The sequence below is a fragment of the Electrona antarctica genome, assembly GCF_951216825.1.
Source record: "Electrona antarctica genome assembly, chromosome: 22".
Lineage (NCBI taxonomy): Eukaryota > Metazoa > Chordata > Actinopteri > Myctophiformes > Myctophidae > Electrona > Electrona antarctica.
This window is the reverse complement of record NC_136805.1, coordinates 29,023,948-29,040,667: the sequence shown is the minus strand read 5'-3', so window position 1 is coordinate 29,040,667 and position 16,720 is coordinate 29,023,948. Positions and strand designations below refer to the sequence as shown.

At 44.8% G+C, this 16,720-nt stretch overlaps 1 protein-coding gene across 1 annotated transcript in view; it reads left to right on the top strand.

Annotated features, from left to right (window-relative positions):
* fasn (fatty acid synthase) overlaps positions 1-16,720 on the top strand; it is a 48,377-nt gene that overhangs the window by 10,130 nt on the left and 21,527 nt on the right. The window contains exons 3-23 of the mRNA XM_079491937.1: positions 1,194-1,346; positions 1,571-1,744; positions 1,892-2,092; positions 2,281-2,403; positions 4,649-4,764; positions 4,898-5,032; positions 5,968-6,185; positions 6,643-6,902; positions 7,817-8,004; positions 8,909-9,098; positions 9,499-9,593; positions 10,485-10,619; positions 10,956-11,159; positions 11,599-11,714; positions 12,193-12,368; positions 12,632-12,823; positions 13,256-13,336; positions 13,525-13,713; positions 14,102-14,281; positions 14,742-14,945; positions 15,448-15,764. Coding sequence (XP_079348063.1) covers positions 1,194-1,346; positions 1,571-1,744; positions 1,892-2,092; positions 2,281-2,403; positions 4,649-4,764; positions 4,898-5,032; positions 5,968-6,185; positions 6,643-6,902; positions 7,817-8,004; positions 8,909-9,098; positions 9,499-9,593; positions 10,485-10,619; positions 10,956-11,159; positions 11,599-11,714; positions 12,193-12,368; positions 12,632-12,823; positions 13,256-13,336; positions 13,525-13,713; positions 14,102-14,281; positions 14,742-14,945; positions 15,448-15,764 — 3,647 coding nt within the window. The remainder of the gene's footprint in view (positions 1-1,193; positions 1,347-1,570; positions 1,745-1,891; positions 2,093-2,280; positions 2,404-4,648; positions 4,765-4,897; positions 5,033-5,967; positions 6,186-6,642; positions 6,903-7,816; positions 8,005-8,908; positions 9,099-9,498; positions 9,594-10,484; positions 10,620-10,955; positions 11,160-11,598; positions 11,715-12,192; positions 12,369-12,631; positions 12,824-13,255; positions 13,337-13,524; positions 13,714-14,101; positions 14,282-14,741; positions 14,946-15,447; positions 15,765-16,720) is intronic.

Sequence of the window (16,720 nt, the reverse complement as noted above, 5' to 3'; positions counted from 1 at the left end):
GGTGAGACTCTGTAGTCTCTCTGTACTACTCTCTAGTAAAGCTGCAGACTTTGAATTAGACTTCCTGGCAATATTGGCCTGGTGATTTGTAGCTCTCTTTCATCCTCTCTCACTCGCGCATACACACACACTCCCAACAAGCAGTGCCTTCTCGTTTAGCATTCTTTTTAATACTTACTGCTGTGCACATATTGTGAAGTTGTCAAGTTGCTACATGGCTGTTTTCCGAAGTAGCCCCGTTTATTGACGATGTCCCTTGTGTCCTTGCAATCAAAGCAATTCTTCTTATGCTTAATTTATACTCGTTGTTGTATGGAGGCATAAAACAACTCTGCTGCCTCAGCTCAGCCTCTCAGTCTTGCTTTCCTCTGATCATCTTCTCTTCCGTCTAATTTATTGTGTCCTGGACCCGTTTCTTGTCCATTTCTCATTACGTAAAGTGCCTTTTTTCCTTTCCGTGTCTCTCCATTTTTCCCCTCTGTGTGAATACCACCACTCATCCCCTCAGTGCTTGGCAACCACCTAGAGCTCACATTCAAGTGCTGAATAGGTCCCAGGCAGGCAGGCCGACACCCAGAGTAGACCGCACGCACACACACACACACACACACACACACACACACACACCTTGGGGGGGGAGGGGGGGCAAGAACATAGAACAGGAAAGAGGGCCTGCTGGTACAGTGTTTGCACAGTGAATTAAAATGGTGCAAACAGACAGACTTTCTGCTGGTTTCCAAAGACAGTATGTTTTGGTAAAGGAACATCCGGCACTTCTCCTCTACACCAGTACCTGTTAGTAGCTTGTATACGTTTAAAACTCTGACAACCGTAAATACTGTGAGAATGTAATCAGTCCCGTTTTAGTTTTAGTCAAATAATATACATTTGCGCAAATATTGAAGTTTCAAGCAACACAGGCTCTTTCTCAGATTTTACAAAAAGAGAAGAGCATGTGTTGCTCATAACATTGCTATTTGTGCAGATTTAAAAGTATTTTAATGGGAGCTACTTGGTGTGGAGATTTTTTTTTAAATTTGCTATTTATCTAATTATCTAGCACCTACTATATGTGATATCCTGACCTCCTTGTGATTAATACATTTTCATAAACTATACAGAATAAAGTGAAAACACATTTGTTTCCTTCTTTTATAACCTTTCGGTTATATTGTCTTTTCATTCTGTCACAGGTCTGTATGGATTGCCCAAGAGAAATGGCAAGCTTAAAGACATCAGCAAGTTTGACGCAGCGTTCTTCGGGGTTCACCCCAAACAGGCCCACACCATGGACCCCCAGCTAAGACTTATGCTGGAGATCGCCTATGAGGCCATCGTAGATGGAGGTGAGGACAAAAAGCCTTTATGTGAATGGGGTCACCCTGGTGACTCAACCAGTTAGCATGTGTTTCACCATACAGCCTCAGACCTAATCCCCATGTCACGGGTACAAATCGGGATCATGACCCGTGTCACAAGTCATCCCGACATCATCTGGTGAAACAAATGGCTAAATAATAGAGTAGCTGCAGTGTGGCTGAGACTGAAGCGTGTGTGTCTGTTGTAACAGGACTGAACCCAGTGGCGCTGCGTGGCAGTAAGACTGGCGTCTACATCGGGGTGAGCGGCTCAGAGGCTGGCGAGGCCTTCAGCAGAGACCCAGAGGAATTGCTAGGCTACAGCATGACCGGGTGCCAGCGCGCCATGTTTGCCAACCGCCTCTCCTATTTCTTTGACTTCAACGGTACGCAACTATAGCGCAACACTCTGCATGAAATCTGAATCAACGTTTTGAAAGAGTTTTCTATCGAGTTATACTTTGAACTCTGGTATAGTTTTTTTTCCCAACGATTGTTTTGTTTTCCCACTTAATCCACCTTAATCTTCCCAGGCCCCAGCACTGCCATCGACACTGCCTGCTCCTCCGGCCTGTTGGCCTTGGAGAACGCCTTCCACGCCATTCGCCACGGACATTGTGACTCGGCGCTCGTGGGAGGGGTCAACCTGCTCCTCAAGCCCAACACCTCGGTGCAGTTCATGAAACTGGGCATGCTCAGTCCTGAGGGAACCTGCAAGTCCTTCGATGCCTCAGGTAAAATCATGTTGACCTAAGTGCTGTACAATCAATCAAATAGTAGAACCCCCCCCCCCCCCCCCCCCCCCGCAAAAAAAACAAGAAAGTATATTATGAATATTGTGGAAGCTGTGTTTGCATTTCTTATTATCTGTATATAATATGACATTTTTATGATCCGTCTGTCCTTCAATGTTGCCGCCCAGGAAATGGATACTGCCGTTCCGAGGCTGCGGTGGCCGTGATGCTGACCAAGCGCTCCATGGCTAAGAGGGTTTATGCTACAGTTCTGAATGCTGGCAACAACACCGACGGTTACAAGGAGCAGGGTGAGAATGGACCATCTTCAACAGACAGACTCCACATGCCCTGTTCTTGTTCTGTTCTGACTCGTGACTCCTTAGTTGGCACCAAGCACGCAGTCTAGTTTGTCTGTCCACACGTGGTTATTGGATGCATTACGTTCTTAGAAATGCCCTCTTTGTCTGCTTGACACATTCTTTTGTTGACTAGTGCCCAAGTAGTGCCCAGCAGCTTTTGTATTTGCTAGTATTGGCCGTCGCTGAGTGGGTAGAGCGTCCGTCTGGTAATTAGAAGTTAACTGGTTCATCCCCCCACCCTGCCTAGTCTATGTGTCAAAGTGTCCCTGAGTAGGGTACACATGATGTCACGTATGTGCAAATAGTGATAATACCCCAAAACAACAAACGGTCACTATATTATTATTATTATTAAATGAACATTTTGATTTCAATTTGAAGAAATTGAGAGCACACTTTAATTTTATTTTTATTTATTTTTTTTGTTGTGGCTTTCGCCTTTTATTTTATATTTTTTATGGAGGGACAGACAGTAGGCTGACAGGAAATGGGGAGAGATGTGGGGAAGACATGCATTAAAGGCCGTCGGGATCGGGAGTCGAACCCACGGCACACTGCCAGACTGGATTACCAGCCAAGGTGCCTGGACCGCTGAGCCACGGCCCAGGCCAATTGAGAGCACACTTATGCACGCATATTAAAGACATTATTTCTGTTTTGTTGCCCATCTCCCTGGCTAATACCCAGGCACGAGGCACCTCTAGCCATTTGAAATACAAATACAAGTAGACGGAGACCTCTGTAAGGTTTAGTGTGTCAGACTACTTTAAGCTAGAGTTTCCTAGCATGCACGCATGTATGTGTGCGCACACGCACACACACACACACACACACACACACACACACACACACACACACACACAGTATAAATAAGAGAATGCACTCGTGCTCAGCACACACAGTATAAATAAGGGAATGCACACTCGTGCTCACCTTTCAACCATTCACTCTTCACTTACTTGGCTACTGAAGCTGTGTCTGTTTATAAACATGGACATGGTTGATGAGCAAACTTACACACATGCCTAAAGCGACACACAGACCCCTTTTCCACCGGTTGGTTCCCAATGGGAACCGGTTCAGTTCTTTTTGGTTTTTAGTCCATGAGCCAGAGCTCCAAAATTGGTGGGCAAACTATACCCTATATTAAATTGTTTATAGGATCAATACAAGTAAATTAATAGATGACACAGTAGTAGCTTTTTCATATTTTTGATTATTTTGCATATTTTCCTACATAATGCCTCATTTGCATATTTAAAATGTAAAATTTGTAATACAATAAATCATTGTCTTCGTGTAAGTACTCAATTGGGAAGTTTAATGGTGATAACAATCAATATAGGAATGGTTTTGCACACTCAATTCATAATTAACGTTTCAATTCTGGCTCATGGACTAAAAACCAAAAAGAACTGAACCGGTTCCCATTGGGAACCAACCGGTGGAAAAGGGGCCACAGTGATATGACAAACTCTCTGAAAATGGCATTCAATCAATTTACTGAGTCTTCATCTTTCTACATATCTATGTTCACAAAAGATTCACACTTATCATTCCAAGCACATATGCTTTTGGTCGGGCTGTGAGGGTCGTTGCTTGTAGGTCAGAGTTGAACTGGTGTGACACAGACGCAAGAATGAGGAGCTATATGCAGACAGGTCGAGTGCTATAAATATTAACCGTAGCATTTACCAGTTACCACCTTCACTGCATGCAAATGGCCCAGAAGGATTCCCAGTCAGTCTCATATTTACATTATTAGTTAACTTCATGGCACTATCATGTGAAATAGACTGCATATCCATGTCTCTCATATAACGAGAACACACACACACACACACACACGCACACGCGCGTGAGCGCGCACACACACACACTATAGTCCTTAAAGCTGCAATCCAGAAATTATTCTGTATAGTACAGTATGTTAATACAATATAACTAACACTATTGGGTGGTTGCAGGGGGTCTCTACTTTCCATTGAGAAGTTCAGACCCTGTGTTTTGCAGTAACACTAGTGGTTGACAAGTGCTATTGCTTGAAGCTCAACCCATTCAGGGTGTCTCAGTATTTCTCCTTATTTGAATTTTGCACCTCATACACTTTTATTCTCGTCTCTCATATAGATCCTACCTATATTGATCCTGAAGAATATTTCTGAATGACTCTCTCCTCCCTTTTCTCCCCCAGGTGTGACGTTCCCATCGGGTGACATGCAGGCGAGGTTGGTGCGTTCCCTTTACGAGGAGGTCAATATCAGCCCTGAGCAGGTGGAGTACATTGAGGCCCATGGTACCGGAACCAAGGTGAGCTCACGTACAAGGCCTTTTTATTTGCTTCATAATTTCGTCACTAAAACAAGCTGTCTGCAAAAATTAAAACGCACCAGTTGGAAGTTTGTCTTAACGACTGTGGTGTCTCTTGCTTTTCTGCATCCAGGTCGGTGACCCACAGGAAGTGAACGGCATCGTCAGCGTGTTCTGTCAATCGAAGCGAGACCCTCTGCTCATTGGCTCCACCAAGTCCAACATGGGCCACCCCGAGCCTGCTTCTGGTCTCTCCGCCCTCGCCAAGGTGAGACGTGGAACAACAAGGCCTTTGTTTAGGAAGAGTTTCTCTGGTCCCCTAATAGTTGTGTAGTACTTCAGACTTGGTCTAGCTTCATTTCGTTTCACTTCATTATTCAGACTGAAATCCCTTCCCACGGCAGCACCAACCAATCAAAATAGTAGCAAAGCAGATGACGTCGTTGTCAATGTGGGTTGCTGCTAACAAACACGGTCAACGAGCGCTACTACCATGTAAACGACGGTAAAATATGTCGGATGATGATGTTTCTAAAACCTGTCGTTTCTGTAAAGAAACTATTTATCAAATGGCGATTTAATACCCAAATCGTTTCGGTCACAAGTTACCACAGTGGGGGCAGCCATGTTTGTTGTTTGACATCATGGAGTTGAAATGGCGCTGATTGGCCGTAGCCGTGGTATCAGATTTTCAACCGAGGCTGCTGTAGAGTCACCAGACCTAAATCGCCCAGAACATATTTTTTAATGGGCATGGCTAGCCATTCAGGGGCTGGAGCCAGGCTAGACTTGGCCTGGAAACCAGACGAATCTGGCCTTGCAAAACTGATATTAGTCTGGCCATGCCAGGCTACTCCAGACTGAGTTCAGGATTCAAATTCTTCTGGTCTCAGTATTAACTCAGCATTTATATTTAGAGAGACAACAACACAGGTTTCAAGGTGGAATCGAACCAGGAGATGTTTAGATGACGGTTTCCCAAACAGTGGGTCGGGACGCATTTGGGACCCATTTGTGGGTCACGGATGCATTTATGGGTTCCTTGCATTTATGATTTCCATAAATTAGAAAACAAATGTTTAGACGGGCAAAAAGAGTTTGGGAACCACTGGTTTAGATTTCTGTGGACAGTATACTATCCACTCATCTACCGGCTGCGCCACCTCGCCTCATGATCACTTGAACCCTCCCTCTGTCCACCAGGTGGTGCTGTCTCTGGAGCGAGGCGTGTGGGCTCCCAACCTGCACTTCAACAGCCCCAACTTGGACATCCCCGCGCTGTCGGACGGCCGCCTCCGCGTGGTGGACAGGCCCATCCCCGTCCGCGGGGGCATCGTGGGCATCAACTCCTTCGGCTTCGGGGGCTCCAACGTCCACGTGATCCTCCAGCCCGTCGACGGCGTTGCCCAGAAACCTCCCAGGTAGGGATGTCGATTATCGATGAATTTGTGAAATTTATAACCTTGTCCATCGATTAATTGAGTGGCGTTTAAGAAAATAAAAATATGAGAATCTTAATTTCCCTCAATGTAACATAAAAAAGACAGAAAGAATACAAAAGGCGTATTATATTCCTTAATCAAATATTTATTTGACCATTTGAGATACAGGGCCAAGCAATGTCATCTTTTCTGAGGAATGAAATTAAATGAAAAGTGCACATGTCACATCACATGCAAAAGCAGAGACGTTTCTGGTGGCTACCAAGGTGGGGGGACGGGGACGTTTTTTAACCGACCCACTCCGTTCCTCGGCCACGTGTGCATGCAGACAGCATTACAGTCACAGAAAACCGCCCAATGATAGAACCGCAGTATTTTTCTAATTGAAGAATCGATTCATCGATTAACAATGGACTATTAACATACCTATTAACAGGATGACAGAAACGCCCCCCAGGGAGGTCCCAAGGGTCCTCCAGGCCTGCGGTCGCACGGAGGAAGCGGTCAGCACTCTGCTCAATAAGGGGAAGGAACACGCCGACGATGACAACTTCCTGTCTCTGCTCAACGAGGTGGCCGACGTTCCCACGGCCAGCATGCCCTTCCGAGGCTACACTCTGATTGGCTCCCAGAGTGACATCACGGAGGTGCAGCAGACCCAGGCCACTCCCAGGCCTCTCTGGTACATCTGTTCAGGTGAATGGTCTGCGGTTAAATCATAGAGTTATAAAGGTTAGAGGGCGGACTGGAGCGACAGCTCTACCTTCGCATTTGCCAACCAAATTGTGGTTGGCAAATGATGTCAGAACAGGTCAGCTCCATATATGGAGATCTAAGGGATTGAGGTTTGAGGTCAGATGTAGAGTTGCTGGCGCAGAGATCGGCACGTGCACGCATCCGCCTGGGTGACGGCAGACTGCTGGGCGAGTGCTGTCGCTTTGCCATGGGATCAACTTTGACCGAAAAATGCACAATGAAAAACGGGTATGGCTAGGGTTCATGGCCATATATAGTGTGTCTTGAGTGTAGGCTAGAGGGTTTGATGATGTCAGACTGACATATGACGGACTGACAACCATATATGGAGATCAAAGGGTCTCCATGATGTCACGAGATGTCATGAAGTGCGATACCATAATGGAGACGTGGGTGACTAACTAACTAACGGACGGGAGATGCAGGTTTTCATAGTAAACGCGACCTTCAGTCGCAATAATCGTTGGAAGCCAAAATGGTAAAAAGGTGATTGATTAAACAGCCCGAAAAGAATGGCAGTATAGTATATAAAGTTTAAAATAAGGGAGAAGGGAGTGATTATAGTTATCTTACCCCAGAAGGAACCTAGTATCGGACTCCTACAGGTGGATGCTGGGCTGGGCTGGAGGTGGGAGGATAAATAAGTAAGTAGAACGTATTATTACAGTTGGATGGGACAGCGTGACTTGAGTCAACTGCATTAGCTTGCAGGCTTGCTTCAGAATATGTATTTTTCTATTGTGATTTGTGAACCCTCCATACCGTTTTTTTAATTGCTGCCCGGTGTAGTTTTCTAGCTAGAATGTCCTTCGGTTCAACAGCATATTGAAGTGAATGTGTGTCTGTCCACCCAGGTATGGGCACCCAGTGGGCGGGCATGGGGCGCAGCATGATGCAACTGCCAGAGTTCAGAGAGTCGATCCAGCGCTCCGATGTGGCTCTGAAGGACACGGGACTGTGCATCTCCACACTGCTCATGGAGGCTGACGAGAACACCTTTGAAGACACAGTCCATGCCTTTGTTGCTCTCGCTGCCATACAGGTATGGTCGAACCACCATCTTGATATGTGGGAACCTGGCTGGGGCAGAATAAGTCTTTGAAATTAAACATTCCATTTAAATGCTGCTTTTGTGAAGGACATTTTTCTTATTTTTACTCGTAGTAATATAAAGTAATCACTGGTGAAATGAGACATCTTCCACAGTTTTCCTATTGTCTAAGACAGGGGTTCTCAACGTTTTTGGCCAGGGACCCCCGGAAATGCTTTGGCAATGTCTCGGAACCTCTGCCCCGCCCCCTCCCGACCCCCAATATAAATTGACTGCTACAATAACTTTAATAATAGAGACAATACACCATAAATAAATACTGAAACCAGATATACATTAGGGAAGGTGTATGCAACTATGCATGTACTATGTGTACTATGTAAACTCTTCATTTCCATTTTCCAGCCATTCAGTTGCAAAAAAATATATATATTATTATTATTTCTTTGGAAAATAATTTGGGGAGCACAGGCTGTCAGCCGTCGACTGAAAAAGAAAACACTACTCACCAATACAAAGATGGTTTTGTGGAGTCGAAAGGCCTACATTCCCTAGTGGACGCCCGCCCCCCCCCACCACACATATAAAATGCACCCTTTGGCCATTTTCTGGCCAAAAAGTGCGTCGTCCACTAAGGGAAAGTAGGCTTTCGACACCACAAAACCGTCTTTGTATTGGTGAGTAGCGAAATCGTTCTTTTTAGTTTTGCATCAGTCGACGGCTGTGCTGCATTTTATGTGTGCGCAGGAAGTGGAGAATAACAACGTTAAGGAGAAGTCCTTAACACTATGGACCAGAGTAGGTGTGTCCCACAGGACACAGATGAATGTATAAAGTAACACAAATCAGCAAAGTTATACTGAACTTCTCTCTCTGTGTCTCCTGTCTTTCGCAGATAGCCCAGATTGACCTGTTGACCAAACTGGGCCTGGAGCCTGATGGCATCGTGGGTCACTCTGTAGGGGAGCTGGCCTGTGGCTACGCTGACGGCTCCCTGAACCACAGTGAGGCCGTTCTGGCTGCGTACTGGAGAGGCCGCTGCATCAAGGAGGCCAACCTGCCTCCTGGAGGAATGGCTGCAGTCGGTAAGGAATATACTGCATGCAGCGTGTGTGTGTGACAGTAATGAACGCGCTGTAGTCTCAAACTGGGTGGTTGTACTGTTCCTCATTTTGCTGGGGACCAATTGGAACCCCCATGAGGACCCACTGTGGTGTGTTGTTGTTCAAACTTCAAAGTGTCTTTATTAATATTTTCCAAGTCACATATATGGTTCGATAAAACGATGGCATACAAAAAAGTGTATGTTACCCCTCCCTCCCCCCAAAGTTCCCGCTCCGAAAGAGCCACAACCCTGGAATCTTGTACCATTAGCAAGAAAAAAGAAACATTAAAGGATATAAAACAAGTCAAAGAAGTTGAGTATACACAGTAGAATATGCTCATCGAGGTGTGTTGTAATCTTCATTTGTCCGTGTCTCTCAGGGCTGACATGGGAGGAGTGTAAGGCTCAGTGTCCTCAGGGAGTAGTCCCAGCCTGTCACAATGCAGAGGACACTGTCACCATCTCTGGTCCTCAGGTAAACAGACACTTCAAAACCACTTAATTTGGTTGACCGGAGTCCCTCAGGGCTTCATACTAGTGTACCTTTCTGTTATCGCTCTACAGTCCACACTAAATATCTTCGCTGAGAATAGGCGATCTAGATACATTATGTAAGACATTTGGGGGCGGGGTAAGATGAATGATCATAGAACTGAATGTTCCCACCGTGTGCACAGATACTACTGTATGTGCTGAACCCAGTTATTATGTTGGAAGTAATGTACACACACACATAATGCTATCCAGATGTGGTCAGAACACATAGTGAAGCTGTGGTAGGTTACAATACAAGAATGTCTTTGTCTTGTACAGTAGTACAGGGGGGGGGGGGGGGGGGGGGAGACACTCCAATGAAATTCACATATCCAGTATTCATTCTTTGTTCAGTGCATGTGTGCATAATGTTGTATAATCTGAATTTGTAATAACTACCTGGAAATATACTACCTGGAAATATGTGTCACCTGCTTCATATTTTGGCACGCAGATCATAATAATAAAAAGATCCTGATTAACAGGTTTTCCCCTTTTAAACAGGACCTCATGGATTAAAGGTCATCATGACTGATTTTAGTCATTTGGATTCCATAGAAGCGAGCATGTCTTCTATGGAAGACACATTGAGAGCTTGCAGTTTTAAGATTATAGCGTTTGAATTGGTCAAACTAGCAGTTCAGAAGCATCTTCCATAAAACCACAATAGTCTTGGATAGTTCATATAAAAGCAAAGGGTAAAGCCTCAATCAAGCCTCAAAAACATCCAAATGTTACATATTGTGGTAGTTGTAATAGTTTAGGAAACAGCGCTGGTGTGTGTTGAACCACCTTGATGACATGAAATGTGTTGTCTGTCTGCCGCTTGCAGGAAGCTGTGAGTAAGTTTGTGGCGGAGTTGAAGGAGACCGGCGTATTTGCCAAGGAGGTGCGTAGTGCTGGCGTCGCCTTCCACTCGTACTACATGGCCGCCATCGCTCCAAACCTGCTCGCCGCACTTAAAAAGGTACATGTCACTGCCAACTACTGAACACACACCTAGTATGACAGTGACACCTACTGGCATAAATGGGTAATGCAACCATATCTTCATTTTGGCACACCCTAAATCAATTATGCAATGCCCATTTCCCCCTGCTAAGCATAATTTATCAAGAATAGATATAGAGAGAATAATGATGAATTTGAATTTATGCTGGGTGGGGAAGGTATAGGGCAATGAAATGTTTTTAATGTTGAAAATCAAATAAAAAGATATATAAAGGGGAAAAAATAATAGATTTTTCTGCTCCATATATCAGTTCAATGAACATACAGGATTTATTTCCCCTCCTCTTGCAAGGTGATCAAATCGCCGCGGCAGCGCTCCTCGCGGTGGGTCAGCTCCAGCATCCCGGAGGCTGACTGGGCGTCGCCCCTCTCTCTGTACAGCTCTGCTGAATACCACGTCAACAACCTGGTGAGCCCCGTGCTCTTCCAGGAGGCGCTGATGCACGTGCCTGACAACGCCGCCGTGATAGAGATCGCCCCCCACGGTCTGCTGCAGGTATGGCATCAAGGTTGCAACTAAAATTCACAATTAGAATATGAATTGTTTTTTTTAATACGTTTTAGCCAACTGAAATAATAACTAAAACTAACTAAAGTCATTGTGAAAATGTCTTTGGTTTTAGTCTGTCACTAATCTTCAAAAATAGCAGATCTATAAGCTCACAGCGCAATGCAATTTGCTTGTAGATCTGCTTTTTTTCCTGACCTTGTTTAACCTGGCTCCTGACTAAGAAAATCAAATGTAACTATCATTAAAACACTTAAAACTAATTGTTGAACTACTGTACTGACAATCCACTTTAAAAACAAATCCAAAACTAAACTGAAATGGAAAACAGAAATTCTAAACGAAATAAAAGCTAAAAAAAAAAGGAATGAACGACGTGACACTATAATAACTATCCCACCCCTTCCTTTCTTCCCCGCTGCCGTAGGCCATCCTGAAACGCAGCCTGAAGCCCACCTGTGCCATTCTGCCCCTGATGAAGAGAGGCCACGCCAACAACCTGGAGTTCTTCCTCTCACACGTTGGCAAGCTCCACATGAGCGGGTTCGTAGCTGCCTCGCATGCGCTGCATCACATCACACGTGCTGTATAGAGCAGGGGTTCTCAACCTGGGGGTCGCGACCCCCCCAGGTTGAGTTAGGCCAGTGTACTATCACTTTGAGTTAACCACATTCAGCCTGCCTTTCCTACTGTATATTGGGCAAGTAATTATTGTCAAAAATGTTCTACAAGCTCACAAAGCATCGTATCGTGACACATTGTTAGCTTTCTTCCTGCAACACTCTTGTATGACAAAGTATAAAATAGGACTTAAGTGGATAACAGAAATCTAATATAATACATAGAAATGTATTTTGTCCGATCAGTCGGGCCAGCAATGCTTTTACTAGATTAAACCGGAGTTGCTTCTGTTATATTATTTTTTTATTCTGGGCTGGCCCCCAGACGAGAAGCTCTGCTGTACACAGTGAATCTTCCTCTTTGTCATATTTCTACTCTTCATGGTTTGTTTTCTGTGCAGCATCAGTGTGGGTATTAACCGCTTGAGTCCGTCTGTGGAGTACCCGGTGCCATCTGGCACTCCGCTGATCTCCCCCCTGGTGCAGTGGGACCACTCCCAGACCTGGGACGTCCCGAAGGCAGAGGACTTCCCCTGTGGCTCTGGGGGATCTACGTCTGCCACCGTCTACAATATTGGTGAGAATGCAGTAGTGTAGTCCGCCGTTATACGCTATATACGTAGTATGCCGTGCCGACGTTTTTTGAGAAAAAATAAATACCGTCTGCTAATCATTTCCATCCATTGACCACGAGCGAGTGTGTATCCTATACGCGCACATGTCGCGCAGGGAATAATTATTGTATACCGTCTGCTTGCTCTGGCACAGAATCACTTACTGTACATGTGAGAAAATGTGCTTAGATTTCATCTAATCCGAATCCCTCCCTCCATGACACAGACATCAACCCAGAGTCTCCAGACTACTACATGTTGGGTCACTGCATCGACGGCCGTGTCCTCTACCCGGCGACCGGCTACCTGGTGCTGGCCTGGAGGACCTTGATGAGGAGCCTGGGCGTTGTCATGGAAACCACCCCCGTGACCTTTGAGGATGTCACCATCCACAGGGCCACCATCCTGCCCAAGACTGGTGAGGATGTGGTGGTGTTTTTTTTTTTTTTTTTACAAACATTCTGAACTGTATATTTTACATGTGAGTTATTTCTGTTGCTTGAATCCTTCACTAAAATACTTGAAACTGACTTGACAAGGTGTTTATGGTTTTATTCTCACCAACAAGGGTTTATATTTTATATGCAAGTCCTGTGTACGGTTTAAAGTGGTTAAACTCAGATGAGGAATTACTCATTAAAACAAAATGAGGAATAATATTTATCTGATAGACAAGAGTCTACCTGGCACCCCTACTACTAATAATGCGAATGGACAACGTCGATGATGAATTCTGTATCATATTATGTTATAAATAGTTTGTGTCAACATGTGGAGAATACATGATTTGATATTGATTTTCATCGATTTCTTCTTCTTTCTCTTATGCATGTATTTCTGTCTCTCGCAGGCTCGGTTCAGTTGGAGGTGCGTCTTATGCCTGCCACCAACAAGTTTGAGGTCTCGGAGAATGGCAACTTGGCTGTCAGCGGTAGGTCATATCACAATCTCTATAAGAAAGAATAACTTCTAACTAATTCTGTTACTTTTGTCTACATAGTCTCACCTCATAACAATCGCAGGGCATATCAGAGAAGCAGATTTTACGTTTCTCTATCAATAGAGTCCTCCACTCACCCTTTGACCTACTGTATCACAATCCTCTGTTTTCATTTCCAGGTAAGGTGAGCATTCTGGAGGACGCAGCCTTGGATTCATTCCGCTCTCAGATTGCCAAGTCAACTGTTGGCAAGGAGGACAGCGACCCTAAAATGAAGCTTACAGCCCATGACATCTACAAAGAGCTGCGTCTCCGTGGTTATGACTACGGAAAGACCTTCCAGGGTATCCTCGAGTCCAACAATGCAGGTGTGTGTTTCTGTGTGTGTGTGTGTGTGTGTGTGTGCTTGGCTTCCACAAAATCCAAATTCTGTAGTTATAGTAATTGTGACTGGTGCGTCGTTTTCACTTTCTTCTATTGGCATGACAATATTCTATCTTAAATTGTTCTCTTAAGTTTCTAATTTTATAGGATACATTTTCCATATCTCCTCATAGTTGCGCTCTTGTCTTTGCAAATCGCTGATCAGGACCCTCTCTCTTTCATGATTATTTGATTACAATATTTCTGCTTTATTTTCGATAGAGAGAGGGGGACAAAGATAGACGGAGACTGAGGCGGAATCTATCAGCATTCAATGATTCCCTAAGACTAATTAACGCTGCTGCTATCCTTGCTTGTGATTGGTTGTCCCAGGTGACAGTGGGAAACTCGAGTGGACAGGCAATTGGGTGACCTTACTGGACACCATGTTGCAGATGATCGTGGTGGGCCTGTCCGGCCGTAGCCTGCGCCTCCCAACCAGGGTCCGCTCTGTGTGTGTGGACCCCACCCTGCACCGGGAGAAGGTCTTGGACTACTCAGAGGGCAAGCAAGGTCTGTGTTGTCTCTTGTCTCTCACACAATAGAGGCACACGTTTTAGTTAGTGGGTTTTTAGAGTGGGTTTGCTAGTTTTAGTTTAGTTTTTAACTTTTTATTAGTTTTAGTGTTTTGACTTTTTTTCATACTTTGGGATATTTGTCAGGTGCCAAATAAAAAAATGTCAGCGTAAGTAGGCCTATTGTGTAATAAAACTCGACTCGAGAAAAACTAATACTAAGGGCATTTTGTCTCTAATTTCAGTTTGCTTTAGTTCGTTTGGTAAACACACAATTCAATTTCGTTTAGTTATCGTTTTTTAATTGTTTTTATTTAGTTTATTCTTTTTCTCAATTTTAGTTTTTGTTATTTCGTTAACTATAATAACCTTGACTGGGACTCATTTACCCAGTATTACCTTGAGTTTAGTATATTGAAAACTGGTCTCTTGACATTTTATTCCTGTCCGTCCCACAGCTGTGGATGTCCATGTGGACCGTTGTCTTGACAGCATAGTGGCCGGTGGCGTCCAGATCAGCGGCCTCCACGCCACCGTGGCACCACGTCGCCAACAGCAACAGAGCCCGCCCACACTGGAGGAGTTTGTGTTTGTTCCCTATGTGGAGGCGGACTGCCTGATGGCCAATGAGAAGCTGGCAGAGCAGCTTAGGTTCTGCAAAGGTACAAGCATTCACTTGGTCTTTCTGTGTTTAAGAGAATGCACAATTTGAATGAAAACTTAAATTATTGCTTGTTATCTCAGATATTTGCTTGTTATTGCATCTTTGAGTGCCTTTTGTAGGATCTCATATAGTTGCATACTGTACATCCGGCCGGCTATTGACCAGCTTCTTCAACCTGATATGATAATGTAATGTTATATACAGTTAGCTTAGGCCAACTATGTTAACTATCATCAACCAGCTTAGTTTACTAAATTGTAAAACAAGTAGTTTACTTAGTTTTACAATGGGGAATGAAGGGGTCGAGCAATGTTGTAATTTCTCACTGTATTTTCTCACCATAATAAATACATTGCACTGTAGCTGCTGTGGCTAACTGCTGACTCACAATTTTGGTTTCAAGGAAAGGAAACAGAAGTTCATATGGGTTGGAACAGTTATTGTCGTTGTCAGTTTGAAAACCCTCTATAACAGCAGTTTGTCCTACGCTGTTCCTGCAGGTTTGATCCACAAGCTGCAGTGTAAGCTGGCCTCCCACGGAATCAAGCTGTCCATTCCCGGTCTGCAAGGGGTGTCCGATGCCCCGCTGCCCAGTCCGGAGCCCTCCGAGCCCGGCCTGGTGCGGCTGCTGGCGCTGCTGTGCAGCCTGGAGCTGAACGGTAACTTGCGGTCGGAGCTGGAGCAGACGGTGCAGAAGGAGAGGGGTTGCCTTCTCCAGGACCCCCTGCTGAGAGGCCTGCTGGATGGCTCCGCCTTCAGACACTGTCTGGACATCGCCATGGAGAACTGCACACCTGGCAAGATCAAAGTCTTGGAGGTAAGAGTGTGTGTAATGTACAGTGTCATTTTACGACAGTTAGGTTGGGCTACACCACTGATTCCCAAACAGTGGGTCGGTGGACAAATTTGTATGGGTCACGACGTGTGTGTGTGTGTGTGTGTATATAGTGTGGGTACCGTCTAATCTCTCTTTTGGGTCTCAACCTGAAAACCTTGGGAAGCACTGGGCTACACAATGCAATTAATTTAAATGTGAGTGTGATGTTATTTGCAAATGGTACATTTATATAGCGCCTTCCTTCATCCAAAGTGCTTTACAATGTGCATTACATTCACCCACACATTCAGTGTCTTGCTCAAGGACACGTCGACACTAACTCGGGGGGAAGCTGGCATCAAACCGGGAACCTTCTGTTTCCCAAGCGGCTGCACTGCCTCCCGAGCCACTGCCCCCCCCCCCCCCCCCCCCCATTACAGCATTACAACAAAGCTTTTGATCACACAGGCATCAAACCTGCCTCCCATCTCCTTTTTAAGGTAGTAGCTAAAGGCCTTCAGTTTGCACCTGTGACCAAATCACTGCTGTGATGGTATTTGCGTTGGCTCCCTCATTTTCTATTACTTAATTAGTGAGTGATTTATATTTTGGTTGGTATATTGTTTACTTGTAGACAGTTGCTAAAGTATGTTAGAAAGATAACATATTTTGATGTCTACTTCCTGGTTACTTTGTGCTTTTTCTTTTAACTTGAATTCCTCACCACTTACCCTGTTGTGTTCCGACCTTGTCACTCTGGATGAGATTGTCTGCTAAAAGCCTAGACTAGGTGTCGGGAAGTGAGTCTGGCATCATCCCCATTATTTTCTAAGCCAGTACAATTTATCTTCAGATGGAACAGGAGCTCTTTCAACGTACAAGGTCTCTTCTTTGAAAGAAAGAACAAATGAACAAAAAGAGCGGAAACGGTGGAAAAACAAAAACGCATCTAACAC